This window comes from Chamaea fasciata, unplaced genomic scaffold (genome assembly GCF_029207755.1).
Source record: "Chamaea fasciata isolate MVZ Bird 193981 ecotype frontalis unplaced genomic scaffold, bChaFas1.0.hap1 SCAF_13, whole genome shotgun sequence".
NCBI lineage: Eukaryota > Metazoa > Chordata > Aves > Passeriformes > Sylviidae > Chamaea > Chamaea fasciata.
In genome coordinates, this window is record NW_027094098.1 from 20,205,416 (window position 1) to 20,229,314 (window position 23,899).

Sequence of the window (23,899 nt, forward strand, 5' to 3'; positions counted from 1 at the left end):
AGGGCAGGGCCGGGCTGGGGAAACGGAACAAAGGCCGGGGCGAGAAGGGGCCACTCAAGGCGTTACTGCACATGAAGAGGAGACAGGAAAGGGCAGCTCTGTGAAATTGCTAAAGGAAGGAGATGAGAAAGATAGAGATGGAAGGCACCTAAATCTCCGGAGAAATCGGTTTTTTAAACAAAACAAAGCTTTTCTTAAAATGGCACAAAAAATAATTAGGAGCTCGGATTCTAAAATTATTTTTTCCATGTAATAATGGAGATAATCTAAGGAACTGCTGTCTGCAAAGGCACACAAGTAACTCTGTCGTCCGAGTCCTATAAAAAGCGATTGGCCACTCGGATTCTTTAAGCCGATTTTAAAATCTGGTCCAGAAAAGCTTTGGAAACGCTACAGCCAGGGCTGGTTTGAGCTTGTGCTCCTCTGCTGCAGGTTTTCCATCTCTGCCCCAGCGTTGCCGCTCCAGCTCCTGGAGCCCTGCTTGCTGTTTTGATTTGTTCTCCCAGGAATACAAAGCAAAAAAGCAGCATGAAACAATGCAGTGTATTAAAACCAAAGCTGGGCTAGCAGGAAAACATGGCCCTGGTTGTAAACTGACACTTGTTTTCTGGTGGGGAAACAGAGCTGAGCCCCGACGACGTGACTGTATCAATTTCTGCTTGTGATGCGCAGGGAGATGTGTTTGTAATGCTTTCAGTTGTTCCCTGCGAGTGACAAATGGGACTGCTCTGCTCTCGAGGCTGATGAAAATACAAGGCTTGAAAAGCTCTTGGTGGTGGCGGTGTGAGGGAAGGAATTGCCTGTCAGTGAGCAGGGCAAGGCAGCACCTGGGGCTCCTGCAGAGCTGCGGGGTCGCACTGGCACTGCAGGAGAGTCTGCAGCACTCTGCACCTCCCCACCCGGGCTGGGGACACGAGGAGCAGCTCCCTGTGCTGGCCCTGGCACGGGGCTGGCAGAGCCTTGGCCTCTGCATTGCTCTGGAACTGGGCTTGGGTGTCCCCAGGCTGCCTGGGCACTGCTGGGGCAGGGGGAGCATCCTCTGGAATTCCTGTTGGGTGTCCCCAGGCTGCCTGGGCACTGCTGGGGCAGGGGGAGCATCCTCTGGAATTCCTGTTGGGTGTCCCCAGGCTGCCTGGGCACTGCTGGGGCAGGGAGAGCATCCTCTGGAATTCCTGTTGGGTGTCCCCAGGCTGGCCTGGGCACTGCTGGGGCAGGGGGAGCATCCTCTGGAATTCCTGTTGGGTGTCCCCAGGCTGGCCTGGGCACTGCTGGGGCAGGGGGAGCATCCTCTGGAATTCCTGTTGGGTGTCCCCAGGCTGGCCTGGGCACTGCTGGGGCAGGGAGAACATCCTCTGGAATTCCTGTTGGGTGTCCCCAGGCTGCCTGGGCACTGCTGGGGCAGGGGGAGCATCCACAGCAGTTCCTGGATGGATGAGGAGGCTGTGGGAAGCTTTGGGAAGGCTGGCTGGACACAGACACCAGGCACTGCTGGTTCCAGTGGCACTGGGAAGGTTTGGCACATGGTGACCCTGGGGACAGCCCAGTGGCCCTGGGGACACTCAGCTCTTTGAAGGCTCTGGGTCTGAGCTGCGAGATGCTGCATAGCTCATCAGCCCCCGATGTGTGCTGTGGAATAATTATTTGCTGGATTGAAGTGTCATTTTTGTTTTAAATCTGGCCAGTTTCAAACTGGGAAAATACTCCGTGTTTAACCTCACTTGAGGGATTTTCTGTTCAGTGGAGGCTGCTAAGAAATGAGAATTTGCACTCAAAATTGATAGCTGAAAGACTTTGACAGCTCTTCACTGCATCTGTTTTGATGCTGGAACGGCTGACTGGAAAACTAAACGCCACAAATTCCTTCTAATGGTGATGTGCTTATTTTAAAAGCATTGCACAGAGTTGTACCCTGGCCCTGGGCACTGCCAGGGCCTCTCTGGGCACCCTGTGCCAGGGCCTGCCCACCCTGCCAGGGAACAATTCCTGCCCAAAATCCCATCCAGCCCTGCCTGAAGCCATCCCCTGTGTCCTGTCCCTCCATCCCTTGCCCCCAGTCCCTCTCCAGCTCTCCTGGCAGGGGCTATGAGCTCTCCCTGGAGCTTCTCCTCTCCAGGTGAGCACCCCCAGCTCTCCCAGAGGGGCTCAGAGAGAGCATTCCCTCCTGTCTGAACATTTGGGGATCGTGTTACTTTTCTTTTTTTACCTCTAAAAATAATTGCTTTGGATGGTACATTCGTATAATTGCCCGCTCCCGTATTAATTATCTGCAGACTGTCTCACACCTTTCATGACTTACACAATACAAGACTTGCAATGTGCAGGGAAGTGTCAGGCTGTTTCCTTTCTTAAAAATTGAAATCCTGAGGGCACTTAAACCCTCACCTTCGAGTCTGATGTGTGAATAAAAAACCCACTCGTGGCTAGAAGTGCCTGGGATATTAAAAGCTCTGTAGTAGACGGATGTCTGTGAGCACAAATAAGGATTAATTAGTGTGTAAGTGTTCGTTGTTCATCCCGTATTTTCTGTCTTTTTATGTGATTTTTTTTCCTGGGAACTCTGGGTGAGGAGTGAGCAGGTTCAGTTACACCTCGCGGACCAGTCCCTCTGACTTCTCTGCTTAACAAACCCTCAGTAGCTCTGAGTTCTCCCTTTGACTAATTTATCACTCCTTACATCCTCTCAGGGAGATTCTGTCAAATTTATAAATTGTAATATCAGGGAAAAGCCGCGGCTTTTGGCTCTCTTATCTCCCAGATATTTCTAATGCCTCCCTTTGTCCCAGGCAGGGCAAATGTCAGGGCTCAGCCCAGGCTCAGCTCCCTGCTGGGGCTCTCACAGCTCTCACTCATCCTCCTCCTCCCTGCTGGGGACGTGCCTCAGGAAAGGAGCTGTAAAATCAGGAGATCAGCCTCCACATCCTCACCCCCATTCCCCTGGAATCACTGGAATCCAGCTTTGGGGAACAGCAGAGTTCCCAGCAGCAGCAGTGGCTGCAAGGGCCGTTTTTGTTCAGGAATCTATTGAAAATTCGGCAAGCGAGTTCCAAAAGGAAATTCTAATAGTGATGGGGTAAAAAGGCCGGGAGGACAAACCCCAAGCACTATTGCAGCAAAATTAATTTCTCAAATACGCGAACCCAGGCAGGTTTTGGTGGGCATGATTGCAGGCGTGGAGAAAACTGCTCACATTGTGTGAGAACAGCAAAAAAAATCTCAGTTCCTGCCTCGTTGTGTGTCTTTGGTGGAGCTGTCCAAGCCTGGATGTGTTCTGTCACCTTGTGGGAAGCAAATGGCAGCAGCTCTGGGAGATGAGGTGCTGGTGGAGTGGGGAGAGTGGGAGCACCCAGAGAACAGGCAGAGCCCAGCCCAGCTCTGTCACTGGCAGGAATCACTCTGGGAATGAGGGACACGCTGGTTTGTGTTGGCACTGAGTGCAAACAGAGAATTGATTTGTGCAGCACCTGCGTTGGTTTGGCGTTTGAGGGCCAGGAGGCAGCAGCAGATCCAGGCAATGGCCCATCAGAAGTTGGGATTTGTGGGCGCTCCTCTCTCACAGGCGCTGCTGTCACACCCAGCACCTCTGGAAAACGTCACAGGGAGTTTGTTTCTCCTTCCTGGCTGCAGGGAAGGAAATGGGGGATCTCCCAGTGAGGTGTGGGATTCGTCAGAGGAGAGCATCCTTTTGGCCCAGAAAAGAGGTGTTTCAGCTTTGGGCTGGGATTGTTTGGCTAGGACTGCGACAGCAGGGAAAAAATTCGGGGGGGGGGATTTTCTAACCCTAGAGAAAAAGGAAAAATCAGAGAAGGGATAAATACACATAAACCCCCATGGAACACTCCGTGGAGACAGGTGAGAGGGGAGAGAGGCAGCCCAGTCCTGGGGTGTGAGGCTGGGCTGAGTTTCCCCTCAGTAACCCAGAGCTCTCAGCTGGGAGCAGTGTGACACTGCATCCAGCGAGGTGCCTGCTCTTGCCGTTCAGGGGAAAAAGAAATAGAAAAGATAAAGTTGCCATAGTTACACCACTTGTCACGATGCTTATCATGTCCCTGGGATAAAGAGCCCTGCATTAAATCTGGGCTTTTATTAATATCAGCTGTTAAACATTGCCAGGGTATTTGAAATCAAGCCTTCTGCTAAAAAATTAAATGTTGATTGCAGCAAAATCGGGCTGTTTAACAGCGCAGCTCAGAGCGTAATTCTGTCAGACACTGTGTAACAGAGTTGCACACCAGGAATACATTTTCCACTGAATTGAGTCTCGCTGCACCTCATGAACATTCTTGATTTTCCTGTTAAGATGTTTGTTACTTGCAACTCTTTGCCAAGGACTTGGAGCAGGCCAGCTGGCAGGAGGGGAGGCGAGTTCCTGGGTGTGAGGAAGAAAATACTGCTTGTGCGATCACTGTATAACCATGGAAGGGCTGGAGAGAAGCCTCAGGGTGAGCTAACTGTGCCTCCTGGTGCCTCAGGGGGCTGGCAGGAAGGGTGGAGAGAGAATATTCCCAGGGGCTGGAGGGACAGGGCAAGGGAATGGCTTCCCCCACTGCAAGAGGGCTGGGCTGGATGGGAGATTGGGCAGGAATTGTTCCCTGGGAGTGGGATGAAGCCCTCAGCACCTCCCAGGATGGCAGGAGAAGGAAAGGCTGGAGAGATGTGCTGGGGCAGGCAGTGCTGGGAGGGCAGGGCGGCCACGGAGCCCTGGTTGTGCCCAGGGGTTGGGGACAAGGCACTGGGGACACCCTGGAACCAGTTCAGCAACACAGTCAGGAGGCAGAGGTGAATTGTTTTCCAGCAGCTCTGGCTCCAGGCCTCCTTGGGGATGTTTTAGCCATCACTCAGGTCATCATTTTAATTATGTTTCATGCAAACTGTTTTCACACTTGGCTCTAACAGCTCTCTGCAGAGCCTGGCTTTCCAGGTAAGATAACCAAAGTGCTGTTAATGACTTTGTTTTAAGCAGGTGAAAATAATTTGCTTCCATTTGTTATCTTTCCAGTCCACAGCATTCACACAGCAGCAGTAGGAATGGAGCTGGAATTAGCAGGTTTTCTGTACCACTGGCTCCAATTAAGGAATACGAGTTGGGTTTGTTTCTTCCCTGCCATAATCTCATAAACACTTGCAAACACATTTCCTGGGATCCTGTGCACCTTTCCAGCTCCACGTGACCTGGTGCAGGTGACGCTCTGGGGATGGATTGGTGTGAGGGTTGTGCAGTGACTCCTTTGTCCCCTGGGACCTGCTTCCATCCTCACATCCTCCTCCACTGGGGCAGGATTTCTGTCCCCAGTGTCACTGCACACACAAACACAGCTCTGCCTGTGCCCCCCTGCAGGATTTCTGTCCCCCCTGTGCCCCCCTGCAGGATTTCTGACCCCAAACACAGCTCTGCCTGTGCCCCCCTGCAGGATTTCTGTCCCCCCTGTGCCCCCCTGCAGGATTTCTGTCCCCCCTGTGCCCCCCTGCAGGATTTCTGTCCCCAAACACAGCTCTGCCTGTGCCCCCCTGCAGGATTTCTGTCCCCAAACACAGCTCTGCCTGAGCCCCCCTGCCATCCTTCACTGCCGGAGGTGTTGGTCCTCCTCCCTGCTGTGCATCCCTGGATCCTGATGGATGGGGCAGATGCTCTCAGGCTTCACCTGGTGCAGGGGGTTTTATCTGCAAAGCAGACAAGGAGGAGATGGGGAAAGATGCAGACAGACAGGAGACAGGGAGAGGACGCAGCCCAGCGTGCCCGAGATGGATGTTCTTCAGCAGCGCTGTACTCCGTTGATTTTAGCTTTTATTTGGAAGGGTACAACTAATCCTTCTCTATCACAGTCCCGTTTCCTGACTCAAAATCTCAATCCCATCGTTCTCTTTCTGGCAAAACCCTGATGATTTTCCAGGCTGGCTCTGTTCCGTGACTCACGGTCACATTTACTGTGGTGCGGATGAGGAGGTTCATCTCTGGATCGATCTCCGGAGGTCCCAGCCTGATAAATCCTCCAAGGCGAGGGGTGGAGCTGCTCCCTCAGCCCAGCGCCGGGGGCTGGAGCAGTGTCTGTGTCCCCAGGCACCGCCGATCATCTCTGCGTTATCTCAGGAGCTCACTGGGGCTGACGGAGCTGTCGGCTCCAGCAGCTCGAGGCAGAGATAAACGGTGTGCCGTGTTTGTGTGCACACAGCTGTCACCGGCCCTGGGAGTCACACCTGGAGTGCCACCGCTGGCCAGGGACAAACGGGAGCACTCCCACAGCCCAGCTTTGGGATATCCCGGCCTGATCCCATCCCTGGTCACAGCTCCTGGGAATGAATACAGGTACACATGTATTTCTCAAAGGAGCAGAGTTGTCCCAGCACTGAGCTTTGCCCTTGCCACGGGGGTATCTCCTGCCAGAGGCCCTGGGAGTTTGGAACCATCCTCAGGGATGTGTTTTGCCCGGGAATGGCAGCTGTCCCCAGGCCTGAGCTCACTGCCCAGAGCTGGGAAACCACAACCAGCCCCAAGTGCTCCCCGTATCCAAGAGGGAAATTGTTACAGAGACATCATTAGAAGTCATTAGCTTTCTGCTTTATACTTTATAGTAAATTTTCAGGGCTGGCAGTGCTGGCAGCCCCAGGTGCTGCTTTGCCCTTGTCTGCAGCAGTTCCGTGGGATTTCAGGGGGCTGCAATCCCTCTCCAGGCTGGAGAGCTGGAGTTAACACCACTGCACTCTCCTGAAAATAGGCAGTGCGTGCTCTGTGCTATGCTCCACAGGGTTTTTTCTTACTTCTCTTTGTAGACAGCTGCAATTTGGTGTCCCGAGCAGTGTCAGGGAAGTGTGATGGTTACCCCGTGCCATCGGGAAAAGCTTTCCAGCACAGCAGCTCTGTCTGTCCCCCTGTGGCAGAGCCCAAGGCCGTTATTTGTCTGTACACAGAGGAAAACCGGCCCAGCTTTCCAACAATCCTTTCCTTCTGCCTGCCCCTTTCCAAAGGGGTCCCCTGTGCACGGGGACTGCTCAGAACAACCTTTCCATCATCCTGGGGTGATGGGCATGAGGAGCTGCCCTGGGATTCACTGGGGGACAGCCTGCTTCCCTGGAATGGAGGGGAACTATTGTCCTGGGAGCAAAGTCGGAGCTGTCTGGCCCTGTGCAGCAGTGCAGGCGTGTGTCTGATGGAATTGCTGGCCCTGTGTTGTCTGACTGAGGGTTCCCTCACCCCTGTGGACAGAGAAGTTCACCAGCAGTTGGGCTCAGTCCAACACATTTGCAGGACAGCAAAGCAAACACTTACTCTGTGTGCTCAAACCCTCCCAGAGTGCCTTGAGCTCTAAGAGGGTCAGATCACTGCCACTTTGACCTGAATTGATGCTATTATTATGCCATTATCTTATCCAAGAGCTGCTTTTATTACTCTTCCCCTCGGATGCATTCCCAGCTCTCACAGAAAGAGCATTGTAACCAAACCTGAGGAATTAAAAACTCACTTCCCCATAGCTGCTGCTGCTGCTGCTTGAAAGCTTTCCAAGCTAAAACAGACTTTTGAAAGAAAAACCTACTTCAAACCCCCTCCCCCGTGCCCTGGGGAGCTGGCGAGGTCGGACTCTTCCTTCCCGTTAAATCCTTCTGGAAACTTCAAAGCTTTGCTCATTAAAGGAACCCGGGATGTTGAATATTTGTAATTGTTCCTCATCCCAGCGCTGCTCCGTGCAGGGTTCTGGCAGTGCCCTGAGCTCGGGGCTCACGTCAAGGGTGCTGTCACTCACTCTGTGTGCTCTGCAGGCTGCCTGTGCTCAGGGGCTCGGTGACAGGCGGGGGAAATAGCCGTGTCTAAAAGGGACAATAATAACAGAGCCCTAAAGGTAAAACGGAGCTCTGGATAGGATATGAGGAATTCAGGAGTGGAAGCTGTGTGAAGCGACAGACGGGAGAGGGCTCCTGCAGAAATCCACCTGCAGCATCTGCCCAGCGCTGCTCTGAGCACGGCATTGGCAGGCACATGCATAAACATCAGTATTCTAATGAGCTGAAGTAAGTTTCATTGTTAATTGCGTTCTGAACGCCCCGAGGTGAGCCAGGCACATCCAGGGTGTGCAGAGCAGGTGAGCCAGGCACATCCTGTACCTGTTCAGAGCAGGTGAGTCAGGCACACCCAGGGTATGCAGAGCAGGCTGCTCTGGCTCTCTCCTCCTGGTGCTCCCCTGACAGTTCCAGCCAGTTTTGGGATTTTTGGTGGCTCCTAAGGTCAATCACCCAGTTACCCTGCTGGAGAACCTAAAGGGCCATGGCCATCAGAATCAGCATTTGTCACAGGACATCACAAAATGGCCTCGAGTTGCACGAAGGGAGGTTTAGGCTGGATCTTAGAGAGAATTTCTGCCCTGAAAGGGCTGCCCAGCCCTGGCACAGCTGCCCAGGGCAGGGGTGGCGTCCCCATCCCTGGAGGGATTTCAAAACTGTATGGATGTGGTACCTGGGGACAGTGGTGGCCTGGGCAGAGCTGGGGAAGGGTTGACTTGATGATGTTGGAGGACTTTCCCAACAATTCAGTGACTCTCTGACGGTGTCACCTGAGCACTGTGTCACCTGAGCACTGTGTCACCTGAGCACTGTGTCACCTGAGCGTGTCCTGTGGCTGGCACATGCAGAGCCCGGCCAGCTCATCACCGGCTGCCACCTGTCCCATTGTGTCCCAGAGAATCTGAAATCAGCGAACAGCAGGAATGCTTTCAGCACCTTGCCCTGCCTGGTGCTGTCTGGAGGAATCTCCTACACCCGGAATGCCGCCGCTGTTCCCGGCTGTGCTGCTGCCCCAAGAGCCACGGGGCAGCCTGACAGCTGGAGACAGAATTTATAAGAGAAGGCCGCAAAGCAATTAGGGAGGAACACACTTTTCCTGATGTTATAGTTGTTATTTGATTTACTTACATTGTATTGTTAAAACAGGATGTTCCACTGCTCCTCTGCATCAAAGGCGCAGGTCCAGGCTGGAGGGAGCCACCAGCACAGGCTTTGTACAGTGCAGCCCCTGAGAGACCTGATTAGGTGCCAGAACGCTGTGGTAGCACAACAAGAGAGATGTCAAAATGTGAAAGAACAATCCATTTACATTTAGATACCAAATTTAAAATTATTTTCTCCAAGCTTCATTCCATTTGTTGGGGTTTGGGCAAGCACGTAGGATCATTTAGGCCTTTTGCTTTCATCTCGCTCTCATCTAAATTCCCCAATTGAAAGGCAGCAGAGCATGGGGAGAGCTCTGTCTCTGGCAGAGATGGAGGAGAAGCCACGTAGCTCCATTTTGCTTTTAGGTAGACTAGAAGTAGGATTTAATAATCAGCCTCTGCTCTGCCTGGCACGAATGATACGGGTTGCTAAGCCAGAATTAAGGAAATGAAAGAGAGGAGCTAAGAATTATCTGGCCCAGTGACTGCAGAGGGAATCAGAGCAGGAGTTCAGGCTCGGAGCCATCCCGATGTCCATCCCTGCTCCGAGCTGGGAATGCTGAGATGATGTTTCATATGTTTGATAGCTTGAGGTGCCTGGGGGCTGCAATAAAATTCATTTCTTGCACTGTAAATCTTTGCTTTTTAAGCATGGAAGAGGTTACAAATGTGCATAAAATTGAAGTGCAAGTGATTACATCTGGCCCTGAGTCGGTATTGACAGCTCTGCCTTGCTCTGGGGTGCTGGGGGAGCTCCTTTCTTTGTGACCTGTGCCCAAGATAATGAAAACCAGCCAAGTGATGAAACTCATAAGTCCAAAGAGGATTTTTTGCTTCTGTGTGTTTGTTTTTCGTGTGTCATTGGCACAGAGATGCAGCTGTTCCCCGTCCTGGAAGGGGATGGGTGTAGGCTCCCACTGCACTGGAAAGGAAGGAATTCCTGTGCTCCGAGGAGCGCTGTTTGGTTTCCACGTGCAGCTGTGCGGGTTTTGGTGGTGTCTGGGTGTGCCGTGACAGGGGTGACAGCAGGGACACTTCTGCCAGGCAGCCGTGGCACAGCGAGGGGAGCCTGCCTCGGGCTGCGGCAGGGGACATTCAGGTTGGGCATTAGGAGGAATTTCTCCCCTGAAGGAGTGCTCAGGCTCCCCAGGGATGGAGTCCCTGTCCCTGGAAGTGTTCCAAAAGCGAGCCAAGGTGGCCTCAGTGCCAGGTTTGGTGGCTGTGGTGGTGTCAGCTGCAGGTTGGACGTTTCTCAGGGGCTTTTCCAGCCTCGATGGTTCTGGGGCTCTGTGGGGTGACCTGGGCTGGAGCCTGTGCAGAGGTCCTGGCTGTGGGCACCTCTGTCCCTCACCTGTCCCACACCTGTCCCTCCTGCTGTTCCTTCTCCTGTTGGCGCTGTCACTCTTCACCACTAATTAGCAGAAAATTAGCAGAAAAGGCCGCTTGTCTCTCACTGGACAGGAAACCTCTATTTAAGGTGCCAAAGGCTCTTTTGAAAGGTCTCCCTTTTTTCCCAAGTAAGTGACACGGTGCCAATCCCTCCGGAGCACCTTTATTTGCAGACAGGCAGGCAGGAGCCGGGATATTTCCTTCCTGCACCGCATTTGGGACCTAAAGCCAGCTGCGGGTCCGTGGTTCCCCTGGGCACAGGGAATGTCCCCGCGCCGCAGATGCTGCTCTGGGCTCGCTGCCAGCACATCCCAACCAGTGGCCAGCGTGTGACATAATTCCGTGTGTATTAATTAACGTGTCTGTGGGGTTTGCGAGAGGCCAGCGTGTGGTCGCTGCCGGCAGCCGTCACCCTCTGGCCGAGCAGCAGCAGAGCGTGTGAGATCTGGATCTGCGCCCCGTGGGCAGAGCAGGGGGTGCTGCGCCTGCCCGATTAGGGCGTGCAAACGCCGATGTTTCATTAGCGTCCCCCGTTTTCATGTAAATTAATTTCTTTGAGGAAAATCAAACCCATACCTGGTGCTAATTGCCAATGGTAATGATGAGCTGTGACTCGGGAGAGATTCATTATCGAGGCAGGCTGTCTCTCTCCTGCGCTGTCCAAGGCCGGAGTGTGTCTGGAAGTCGCTGGGGTTAGTGCAGGAGCGGAGTGGGGAAATGCACCGGCAGCCAGCAGGGACGTGATCCCCCGGGCCTAACAGCCTTTCAACGAGGGAGATTGTCTTTCCTGTCTGAAAACAGCACGGCTTTTATTGATCACTTCATCTGAATTATGGATGATGCTTTTGTCAGCTCCATTACCCTGGTGAGGCAGGGCCGTGCCAAGGATTGTGTCACTGTCTCGGCCCGTCCAGGCAGACAATCCTCAGCATTCCTTGGCTCCAGCCCCTTGGCACCGGTGGCCTCTTGTCCTGTTGGAAATGAGAAAGGAGTTCTGGGGCTGAAGTGGTGAGAGAACTCATCAGCCAAATGAGTGGTTTTGCTGAGAGCCCCGGTAATACCCGGGGGCACTGGAGGGGTGGCACGGTCTGAACTGGCAGTGAGAGCATCGAAATCTCTGTCACAGGAACGCTGCTGCCCCCTGAAATTGGAGCATGTAATGGCTAAAGCTGAAGTACATCACAAAATAATACGTGGAATTACTTTGCAACCTGCTCCATGATGACATTTTTTTTTCCCAGGCTCATTTTACCCTTCTTCAGCCTTTAATAGCGTTCCCCAGTTTATTGGATATTTGTAGTGTAGCCTTGAAGGATAATGAGTTTTATCCTGGCAGATGTTGGACACCTTCGTGTGCAAGAGAAGTTAATGGGAACTGAAGATGATCAGCACTTTGCAGGATCAGTCCTTGATTGAACAGACAGCACTGGCTCTGTCTGGGGCATGGGGAAAGAGCTGGATGAGGGTTTCGGGATAACACTGCAAAGGGCTGCAGCCACACGTGCTCTGTTCTTACATGCCCATGGTGGAAATACCTGGGGCTGAAATCCTTTCCTTGTCTTTGTCAGGGAAACAGTGAACACCACGGGAAATATTGATATTGGGCTGCACTCTGTACCCGAAATAGTCTGAATTGCTGGGGGAGGGCAGAGCAAGTGTTCCTGCAGAACCAGCTGTGATGGCTGGCTGGTGACACTGCTGGTGGGGGACACCCCAGGGGGACACCCCAGCCTGGGTGGGAGCAGAGGGAGCTGTGTCAGGCTTGGGGGGTTCGGGGGTGCTTGGGGGACTGGCAGAGATGCAGGGGATGCTCAGGGTGGGCAGAGATGCAGGAGATGCTCAGGGCTGGCAGAGATGCAGGGGATGCTCAGGGGCTGGCAGAGATGCAGGGAATGCTCAGGGGCCGGCAGAGATGCAGGAGATGCTCAGGGTGGGATTGGGGTGTCTCTGCAGGGCCAGGAGCTGGGCTGGATGATCCCTGTGGGTCCCTTCCCACTCAGGAAATTCCATGATTCTGCGTCCTGGATCTGTCAGTGTTGCCAGAGTACTGCAGAACATTTTGCTTTGTGTTCAGCTGCAAATATTTGCAGTTTTTCCTGACGGGAGCGTGTAGCCGTGCTCATAAAGTTCGGACTGGTTTGATTTCCTTCTGTTTGCAAACAGATTGGATTTGAAGGTCATAATTAGGAAAGCTGGTACCTTCATCCCCGTATTGAAAAGTTCTCAGAAGTCATAAAACTTGAATAAGAATCACTTTATCCGTGAGAAAAGCCAAGTTTAGCCCAGGAGATTGAAGAAGTTGGAGGAAATGTCACTGTTTTTTGTAAGAAAGAAATCTTAATAGGATCTGGTTGTGGTGCCTCAGCAGTGCAGTCAGCCAGACTGCAGGAGCCTGACAAAATCAATCCCTGCTAATTCTGCTTATAGCCAGGGCTGGGGCTGGGGCTGGGGCTGGGGCTGGCCTGGGAGCCCCTGCCCAGAGTCCTGTGGGCGGGAGCTGGGGTCGGGAGCCACCAGCATGTCCCCATTCCCAGTGTGTCCCCATTCCCGGTGTGTCCCCATTCCCGGTGTGTCCCCATTCCCGGTGTGTCCCCATTCCTGGTGTGTCCCCATGCCCAGTGTGTCCCCATTCCCAGAACATCCCAGTTCCTGGTTTGTCCCCATTCCTGATGTGTCCCCATTCCTGGCACATCCCCATTCTTGGTGTGTTCCCATTCCCGGTGTATCATGTCCCCATTCCCGGCACATCCCCATTCCCGGTGTGTCCCCATTCGTGGTGTGTCATGTCCCCATTCCTGATGTGTTCCCATTCCCAGTCTGCCCCTATTCCCGGCACATCCCCATTCCCGGTGTATCATGTCCCCATTCCCGGTGTGTCCCCATTCCTGGTGTGTCATGTCCCCATTCGTGGTGTGTCGTGTCCCCATTCCCGGTGTATCATGTCCCCATTCCCGGCACGTCCCCATCCCCACGCCCCACACCCCCCCAGCCCACGCTGGGCCCTGAGCCGTGCCCCTTCTCTTTCAGGCCCCGCTGCCAAGAAGAAATACGTGAGCTACAACAACCTGGTGATCTAGGCCCAGCCGCCGTGGGCCCAGCCGCCCGCCCAGCTCCCCGCACGGGGCCCGGCCCGCCGGGCAGGGGGAGGCCGGAGGAGCCCGGCTCCGGCTCGGGGCCGCTCCCGGGATCCCCTCGGCTCTCCCGGGATCCCCTCGGCGCCGCCGGCCCCGCGCGGCGCCGCGGCCTCGGGGCCGCCGTTCCCGGGGGCCGCCGTGGCCGCGCCTCAGCAGCGGCTCCCGGCCGCCCGCCACTCGAAGGGGCTAACTCCGTCTTTCTATGTACTTCCAGACTGCAAAGTTTTTCAACTCTCTGTACAGTTTGTGAGGATTTTTGCATATCGCCGTCCATGTTGTTCCGAGGTCGCTGTTCGTTGTTTTTTTTTCGGACGCGCAGTTCCATTGAGGCCCTGTGCTCCGGGCACTTCTCGAACCAACCGACAACCGAGGATCTGAGCCCCGTGTCACAATACATGACTTGTACTATTACTCTTGTATCACTGCGATCCATATACCTTATTTTTTTTAACTAAACGAAACAAACAAAACGAAAACAAAAAAAAGAATTTAAAGACCAAAAACTGTGCTGGCGAAGTTTGTCCCCCCCCCTTCACACCTCCGATGGGCTGCAGAGGAAGCAGGAAGGATTTTTGCTGAGTTTTAGTCGAGGTCTTGATCTTTGGAATGCATGCCAGTAATGTATTTTATGGTACATGTTAATGATTTATGTTTGATATTTGTATTTGTGTTCTATTTTGTTCTTTTCTTTAAGGTATATGACTATTTTGCAATAATTTCAATGATTCTTATGATATTTGGAGGAAAGAATATGGCTTTTACATGTCTTGAGGTTTTTCTTTGTTGATGCCCCACCACGATTGACCAGTGTGATAAGGACTTACAGAAGCATGTATGTTTTATACTGTTTGTAATAAGTAATTTCGTTAATCTTGCTGCTTATGTGCCAATTTAGTGAAACCAATCTTTGCCGCAACCTCCTCCCTCCCTTTCCATCCTCTCGATCCTGTGATATTATCCAAGAATGTATCAATAAAGGATTTTGGTTAACTTTTTTTTATTTACTCCAATAAATATATTTTTTCAGTTGTTCCCTCCCCCTTCCCCCTCGTGACTTAACATTTATTTCACGACGTTGTCAGAGGTCCAGACACCCGGCACAAAGAGCAGGTCTGGAGAAAGTCCTGGGGGAGCTGGCAGCTGGTTGCAGGGGGAGAAGGGGCTTGAGAGGGACTTGGAAGGGGCTGTACCAGCCCCAAAAGCCAAGCTGGAGTCCCACAGTGCCAACCTCCTGTGTGTGACATCTCCAAAGCTGCTGTCAGCTGCTGAGACTCCTGATGCCTTTGAAGGACATTACGTTCCAACAGCACGCCAGAAGGTAATTAAGGGAGCAATTAATCAGAGCCAATCTGCCGGGCTCGGGTTGGGTGAGCCGGGGCAGGAGAAGGGAAAAGTTGAGGCAGGAGGTGAGAGGAAACTCATTCCTTTGCAGCACAGCACCTGCAGCACCTTCGGCACGGCAACCACGGCTCTGACGGATCCTGGGGAAGGCATTTACCTCCCATTTGCTGCAGACAACTTGAACAATTATCCTGATGAGGTTAATCAGCGTCAAGAGGAGCCGTGACAGCTGCGACAGGGCCCCGGCGCATGGAGATGAGGAGCTGGGTGTGACAGGCTCACTCTGCACGGGCATGGCCTGGGGGATGCTCCCGCACCTCGGCGTGAACTGCGCTGACACCGGATGCAAGTGCACCCAGGTGAAGGCTTTGCGAGCCACAAACTGATGGCCAGCCCGGCTAATAGTGAAGAAAGAGGCGCTGCAGCCTTTTCCTTTCCCCATAAACACAGCGACAGAGCCGTGTTGGATTAAATAAGCACGCTGCCATCAAACAAACGTTTCTTGCTCGAAGACTCTCCTTTATTTTTTTTTTTTCCAAATGGGAAAAAAAATGGTTTATTGGTTTGCTTTTCACTTTATTTTGGTGAAATCTGGGGGACTGAGGTGCGAAGAGGGCGTGGTGCTGCCGAGTGGGAGTGATGGGGAATCGGGGACCCCGGATGCATTAGTGGCTCTCTCTAAGCTGTACCTCCTTATATACATAAATACATCTGTGTGTGTAAATGTGCACACACGACCACTCTGTGTTACATACTCGTGTCCTGGGCAGATTGGGAGCCCCAGGCAAAGCCCCCAGTTTTTAGGGACATGAGAAACAGAAGGGACCCCCCCCCCCCCCCCCCCCCAGATTCCTAAGCTCCTCAGAGAGGAGTCAGGACACGGCTGGGTCCAAGCTCAGATCCAAGCTTTGCCAGCCCTTTGTGCCTAACAGGTTGTACAGCTGTCACTGACTCTAACACAGCCTCTCCCTGCAGGATTAAGGGTGCCAAACCAGATAAATTTATGTAAATGATTTATTAGGATAGTGATTAGACAAAAAGATCTTAATCAGAATTCTTTCGTCAAAGCACTAGTACAGCAAAGTGCGCTCTTTTTAAGGGATATGAAAGCAAACCAAATTATTCAGTTGAGGTTGATGTTTCTCACCCAGACCAATGACTGTGGGCAAATCTCCAGCTCAGCCTCGAGGGTGACCTTGAGGAACATCCTGGCTCCAGGGGGGGATCTCCACGCACACCCCGGAGGGTCCAGGAGGAATCCCTGTCATTAAAAATGGGGCTGGTGCAGGGTTCCTGCAGGGAGGGATCTCCACACACATCGCAGAGGGTCCAGGAGGAATCCCTGTCATTGACTGGGCTGGTGCAGGGTTCCTGCAGGGAGGGATCTCCACACACATCCCAGAGGGTCCAGGAGGAATCCCTGTCATTGACTGGGCTGGTGCAGGGTTCCTGCAGGGAGGGATCTCCACACACATCCCAGAGGGTCCAGGAGGAATCCCTGTCATTGACTGGGCTGGTGCAGGGTTCCTGCAGGGAGGGATCTCCACACACATCCCAGAGGGTCCAGGAGGAATCCCTGTCATTGACTGGGCTGGTGCAGGGTTCCTGCAGGGAGGGATCTCCACACACATCGCAGAGGGTCCAGGAGGAATCCCTGTCATTGACTGGGCTGGTGCAGGGTTCCTGCAGGGAGGGATCTCCACACACATCCCAGAGGGTCCAGGAGGAATCCCTGCGTTCAGAGGGGACTGGGCTGGTTCAGGACGAAGTCTTGCTCTCTCAGATGTGTCCAGGCTGTGTCAGCTCAGCAGCTTTGCCTCACTTTGGATCAGCAGTGGCACTTGTTTGTGCCTTTACCGGGTACTTCAGCAGCTCTGGCACATCTCCGCTCCCTCTCGGCACAATTAACTTCGGGACTGATGAGTCAGGATTTAGGTTTCAGGGTTATTCACCCCAAAAGCAGCGTGACGCCCTTCATCCAGCACTGACAGATTTGCAAGCAGAGCCTTATGGAGTGGTTTTACCTCACTCCAGGCAGAGCATCCTGCTACAACATACACAAACAGAGCTGATAATCACCATGTAATCATGCCGGTTGTATTAAATATATATTTATTTTTTTAATATTTAATAATATGAATGCATTAGTAATTTTTTTTATCCCCTCCACCCCTATTTCTATGCATTAGACTCTGGAGCAAGTCCCTGAGCCCAGCAAGGCTCTGGTTTAAGAGCTGACACGAGGTGAAGATGTTACACTCTGCACTGTGGATCAATTTTTATTTTTATTTCACAAACGACGCCACACTATTACACCCACACAGCTCCTTTCCAAACACAAAACCCCCAGCCTTTAACTCCATTTAGAGCCTTTTGTTTTACAACTGGCTGCACTTAGCGTCAGTGCGGTGTTAGCATTGTTTCCATAACAGCTTCATCTCATTCCCCACGGAGAACACACCGGTGTCACCATGCTGGTTTGGTCCCTGCGCCCTGGGGTTTGTTCTGGTTTGGTCCCTGCAGTTTCTGCACTGCTTTGTCCCCGTCAGGGGTGTTTTCACACCTGGGAACTGTGCAGCCTTTGCCTCAGGGCTGCCCAATTTCTGTCCTGTCAGTGCTGGGCTGTTTCCAGTTTGGACAAGGAAAGCTGGTGGGATTTTCCTCAGCTGTCCTGCCCTGGAGGGATCCAGGGGACAGGAATGACTCCCTGGGGTGCTGGGGACACCCATGGGGGGCTGTCCTGCCCTGGAGGGATCCAGGGGACAGGAATGACTCCCTGGGGTGCTGGGGACACCCATGGGGGGCTGTCCTGCCCTGGAGGGATCCAGGGGACAGGAATGACTCCCTGGGGTGCTGGGGACACCCATGGGGGGCTGTCCTGCCCTGGAGGGATCCAGGGGACAGGAATGACTCCCTGGGGTGCTGCAGGGCTGGAGTATCCCCTGGCCCTCGGGCTGTGCTGTGGGACCCGGCTGCAGGCAGGAAATGTTCCCTTCCCATCCTGACGTGCTGTGAAAAACGCCCCCGTGAGCGTGAAAGGAAAAAATTCCCCAAGAATGGGAGTGATTTTTGTTGTTGTTGTTGTTGCCGTTTATTGTTGAGACTGAATTACACCAAATTGTTGTGGTATGTAAATGCCAAGTTTATTGTTCATTAAAATCATTGCAGAGTTAAGCTTTCTGGGCATGTTGTATGATAGATAATGACAATTATTTAGCCCGAGTCAGAGCTTAGTCTTAATTTGTGACATTAATTGCCTTTATATATAATTAAATGCACTATAATGCTCCCATATGCAGAATCTGTGCGTCCATGAAAGTGCTAATCAAACATATTTATTAATTTCTATGAGAGCTTTTTTGTCAAGGCTTTGATACAGTCGAGTGGCTTTTGGTAAATAACATTTTTTTTAAGATGTTTAGCAAAATATTTTGAAAATTGCTTTTTGTGCTAGGGGCATAATTGATATTATTTCTAATAGATTAATAAGAGCTGAGGGGTGAGGTGCTGCTTCCATCCAGCTTGGCGCTGCTCTGCCTCCCGTGGAGTCAGAATTCCATCAGCAGCCCTCAGCATGCCAGACCTTTCCCAAAACCGCTTCAAAAAGGCAAACTTGGGGTGTGCTGAGGGTGGCAGAATGCAGGGCACAAACCCGGGAGGTGCTTGCCATCATCAGAGCTTTATTCAGTATGTGAGAGGAGAGAGCAGAGTCCTGGGGCAGGGTTATTTCTGTCCCCTGGGAGCCCTGTGCAGCTCCAGGGGAAGCAGGCTTCCCCATTTGCTGTCCTGGGAGGAGCCACAACTGTTTATCATTAATAAACAATAATTTTAACGACCATTTAATTTTGACAATTTAATTTAATTAATGTTTCGTTTTAACGGTTGTTTTGTATTAATAAAAATGTGTTCTCTGAAAGATTGGTCAAGCACTGGAGCAGGTGGGTGGTGGCGTCCCCATCCTTAGAAGAGTTCAGCAAATGAGATGTGGCACTTTGCAGTGGTGGAAAGGTGGACTTGATGGTCTTGGAGGTCTTTTCCAACCTTAATGATTCTGGGATTCAATTCTACTCGTGCCATGTACGTACTTTCAGTAAATTTTCTTTCCAGCAAATGCTGTTAGTTTATACCACCCAAGAATAATATATATATATATATTTTTTTTTTTCTTTAAGAATGATCTCAGCTTTATTTTTTCCTCCATTTTTTTGGTGCTGAGCATCTGAGTGGTGCCGAAGGGTGGCACTGGGCAGCCCCACGGCCCCTTCCCCCCCAGGCAGCTCCTGGCAGTGCCCCGGGAATGCCAGAGCCTCTCCTCTGACTCCAGGAAGGTTCCAGCAGCCCAGGCACGTGCGCAGTTCCAAACCACAATGACAGAACGTCCTTCCTTCCCACCTGCCAAAATAACTCCCAAGCAAGAGGCTTTGTCTGGGTTTATCTCAGGTTTATTGTCCCTGCAGAAGATTTATTAAATCCAGCAGTGACAGCAGTTCTTTCTCCCAGTCACAAGCTTTTATCTTGTTGTTAAAAGTTTGAAACAGCATCTCACACAACAATGAACATCACACACATCTCAGGGAGCCCCTTCAAGGAGGAACCTCAGCTCATCTCTGACGAATGTATCTCAATCTGGTGCTCTTTAATTTATAAAAACGCCTGTCTCCCACTATATTGAATCGTAAGATAAGTGAACCTTGCTCTTGACTCATCAGCTGGTGAAATCCTGTCTCTGCTGTCTCACCTGTGCCTTTGGAGCAGGTAAATCATTGTGCCGGTGCCTTGCCTGGGGCAGAGAAAGGAGGGTCAGGGGCTCAGCAGAGAGTGCTGGATGTGAAAGCTGGCAGCAGAGCAAGGCACAGGACAGGAGGTTCTGGCTCTTGGTGTCCTCTGCTGGAGCTTCCCTGCTCCCAGAATCCCCCAGTTCCCTTTTCCACCACTGTGCCCTCACGGGCCTCGTCTTCTCCTCTGCAAATAGGCAGGACACTGATAATTGAACAACGCAGGGCTGCTGTTTCCTCCCACACAGCCCCAAAAGTGTCAGCCCAGCCTCAGGCTGCTGCACAGGCTGCAGGCACAGAGGGCATGACCTGCCCACCCTGACTGGGGACAGCACAGGGACAAGGAGGGACACTGGGCACTGCCCTCCCTCTGGGTGCGCCTTGGGAGGAACTGGCACTGGGCAGAGCTGGGGAATAAAGCAGAGATTTATTGGAAGGCCTTTAGGAGACACCTTGGGCAGGACAGGAGCCTGGCCCGGGCTACACCCAAGGTGAACCCAAAATGGGCACAAAATGGACAAAACAGTCAAGAGGTCTCACACTTTTATAAGTTTTGGTCCATTTGCACTTTGGCCCTGCCCTCAAATCCCTGCCTCCATCACAGCAGTGGGGATGGGAAGGGATCACGGAGGGGGATGAGAAAAGGGGAGGGGAAAATGGATTGAAATGGAGAAAGTGACTTTTGAACAAGTCATACACGTTGCTGCATCACTCATCAAAGGCAGCGTTTTAAAAAGGTTAACACCTTGGCTGAGTTAATTGCTGTTCTTCCTCTTAAATTCCAGTGTAATTTCTGATTTCTTCCTCTGTTGTTGATCTTCCAGCTAAGTAGATTTTAAATAAAACAAATATTTATGCCGGTAAAGCACACAAGGGCTTCAGTGTTTACGTTAAGCAAAGCAATTGAAACTTCCTTGTGTAAATATTGAAGGAAAGCAAAGCAAACAAACCCAGAAATTCACATGGCTGAAGGAAACTGCCTTAAAAACCTGAGGTTACACACTTCTTCCCGTAGAACTTATTGATTTTATGTAATTTTATTCCATTCTATTTTATTTTAAATACATTTTCGTCTGCTGGGCAGAATGGAGAAGCCCAACGGGAGGCCCCAGAAGGACTGAAATTTATTGTCTGAAGTCTGCACAGTCTGCCAAGTCTGCCTTCCTTGCCCTCAAGATGGGTCCCTCCCAACCCAGTGGACTCTGTGAACTCCTTCTACCTTTTCTTTATAACCCCATTAGAGGACGGAACGTTAATTGGTGTGTGCCCCAGCCCTGCACGGCCAGGGATGTGATGCTGAGACTCTTTCCCCAAACAAAGGCATTTGGAGGCCAGGCAGGGCTGCCCTGCTCCCTGCACACCGTCCCCTCGCTCCTGACAGGAGGCACAAGTCACCGTTTTATTCCTGCCACCTGTCACGGCGTTCCACACTGTAATTACTTCTCTTCTCACAGCACGTGCCCCACACATTACATGCACTTTTGGAGGCTCAGTTCCCAGGGCACAGAGTCACAACGGAATTAAAACACACCACCCCTTGTGCTCCAGGGTGAAACCATGTGTGCCTGAGACACCTTGGCTGCTTTCCCCGAGGGAAACGGTTCAATTAACAATCAGTAATTGTTACAATATTATTAATATTATTATTATTAACAATAAAGCTGCTCCCCCTCACTAGGCAGCTGGGGGAGGTTTTTATGAAGATGCTGATTTCACAGCAGCAGTGAGGTGCCTGGCCAAGGGTCTGGTTGGTCTCTGAAGCCTCGGGAGGAGGGCTTGGCTGTGCTCAGACCCATCCTGCATCACCTGCTGCACCTCCCAGCCCCAGCAGGGACCTGGCGGCTCTGCCGGGGCAGCCCTGGGGCTCCACAGGAACCTTCCCCGGCAGGGATTTATTGTAACTCCATGCAGAGACTCTCAATAGGTTAATTTTTCACCTCTGGGTGCTGCACAGGCCACAGGCACCTCCAAACCAGGGCAGGGCAGGGAGCCAAGGGCGGCACCTCCCCTCGGGAGCAAGGGCAGCTTGGGCTGGGCCAGAATTATCCCTGGGAGCAGCAGAGGGGATTGCAGAGCCTGAGGCAGGCAGTGCCAGCCGTGCTGCAGGCCAGCAGGTGAGACTGCAGAGCCTTTGGCTGTTTGGGGTTGAGGGCAGTGCCCTGGGGACAGCAGGCTGCCCCTGCAGCTCCTCCTCCCTCCCCAAGGGATGCTCCAGGAGCTGCCCTGGCTGCAGGTCCCGGGGTCGCTGTGTCACCTGAGGTGAGTCCCCGGGTCACTGTGTCACCCGTGCCGGTGCTGCTCCTCCTCCCACAGCCCTCTGTGAGCCCCTGGGGAGAGGGAATTCAGCAGCACAGCCCAAACAGCCCGTTCACGGCACCCTGCAGGAGCTCCTCCAAACGCTCCCGGGCCTCCAGCCTCACGCAGAAATTAGCAGGTGGGTGTTAATGTGTTTTTTCCCTTCTGTCACCGTGATGGATTTTTCACTTTAAAGATAAGACAGCGCCTGATAGAGCCAAATATTGACAGAGGAGATAAAGAGGCCTGTTATGATAATGGGCATAATGAAATGCTGTTTATAAAAGGATACCTGGGAATGTATCACTTTCCCCACTGTGGAATATTGATCCCCTCAAAAGAAATAAAATCAGCTTTCTTCTGCCTGCTGTACCTGTGCCTGTGTTTTACACCTGCAGCAGAAACACCTTTTGAAAACAAGGAGCTCAAGTTTTGCCACTTGCTGACTCAGTGCTGCTTGGCTCCAGGTTCAGAAAGGGGGCAAATACAAAATCTGTGGGGAAATTCCACCGCTGGCAGCCCCATCCCTGGGCCTGAAGAAACCCAGAGTCCCTGAGGCTTTGCCAAGACTCTGTGCAGAGCTGTCCCACACAGCTGCTGTATGGAAAATGGTTATCGAGAATAGCAAGCATAGATGGTTATAAATGGTTGTATAAAACATAAAACGTAACCAGAACTGCCGAGCAACTCCAGAGAAAGAGTCTGTCAGACGGAACTCCATCATCTCAAACCTCCCTGGAGTTTTCCTGTGTAATCCATCACTAAAATGAAATCATATCAGTTACCATAGAAACATCTTGACCAATAGCCTGATTTTTTTATTTTTCCCCAGAAGTGAGATGTTGTTCCATTCACACCCGGAGCTGCCCCTCTGCCGGGGCTGCTTTGGGTGAGCTGCTGCTCTGCTCCCTCGCCCGCTTGGCAAAAGGCAGAATTTTCAATTTGCCTCCCGTTTCCTGTTAGTGCCATTATTGCTGCTGCTGCTGCTCCTTTTTTTTATTTTTTTCCTCTTTATGAATAAACTGCTGAGTAACAGGGAACTGCTCAGAGGAGAAAAGTAATGAATGGTGGAAACACACTGCAGTACACCCGTGTAGGTGTGTTGGATGGGAGCAGGGGCTGTGCTCCTGTGCTGGGCACTGCCATCCTTCCATCCTTCCCCCTCCCAGCCTCTCCCAGCCCTGCCCTCCCCAGGGCTGGTGTCCATCCTCACTCCCTGCAGGGCTCAGGGACAGGCTGGATGTGGCACTCAGTGCTCCAGGCTGGTGACAAGGTGGGGATTGAGCACAGACTGGATTTGATGACCTTGGAGGTCTTTTCCAGCCTCAGGGCTCTGGCATTCTGGGATTGTGGGATGGTGTGCTCTGCCGGTTGTACTGGCTGGTTTCCCCTGGCCTGCGTGTGCTGTGCTGTCACTGCTGCTGTCACTCCCCTGGCTGGTGGCTGTCCCCACTCCAGGGTCACCAGCTCCACTCCAGAGCTGCTGCACTGGCCACGTTGTCACCAGCCCCCCCGTAAGTGATGTGTCACCCTCTGCCTCAAGGCTGGAACGTGGCCTTTTCAGGCTTTTGTCTGAAGTGAGGGGTTCGGAGCCAAGGCTGCCGCCTTTGGCAGTGTGCTGAGCCCAGCTGAGCTGGCTGGGGACGGAGCTGGCAGGTTGTGCCACCCTGGGCAGGGCTGGGGCGGCCTCAGGGTTGGATGTGCTCCAGGAAATCCTCTGGCAGCACGGACTGAAGCAGAGATTTATCACAGCGGGATCGGCCCGTGGTGAGGAGGGAAAGCCTTGCAGAGGCTGCTGAGCGAGGGCTGCAGCCCAAATGTGCGTGAGGAGGTTCATTTTCCAGTGAGGGGGGAAGAGTGGAAGAATAGAAAACTTTGCCTTGAAGAAATACATCGGAGAAACAGGAGGAACTGCCATGCAACGTTTCCTTGTGGCTTCTCACAGTGATATTAGTAAAAGGATGAAAAAATAATTAATTATTTTGTGTGAAGAAGGGCAAAAATTAAAGTCATTTTTTTCTATGAGGTTATATTCCATGTTCTGCATACTCCC

General features: G+C 52.3%; 1 protein-coding gene across 2 annotated transcripts in view; it reads left to right on the plus strand.

Moving 5' to 3' along the window:
* GRM7 (glutamate metabotropic receptor 7) overlaps positions 1 to 14,430 on the plus strand; it is a 189,632-nt gene extending 175,202 nt beyond the window's left edge. For both annotated transcript variants that reach the window (XM_066195683.1, XM_066195684.1), the window contains one exon: positions 13,329 to 14,430. Coding sequence is in view for 1 of the 2 variants with exons in the window: in XM_066195684.1 (XP_066051781.1) it covers positions 13,329 to 13,378 (50 nt within the window). In the remaining variant the exon portion in view is untranslated. The remainder of the gene's footprint in view (positions 1 to 13,328) is intronic.
* Positions 14,431 to 23,899: the final 9,469 nt, after the last annotated feature.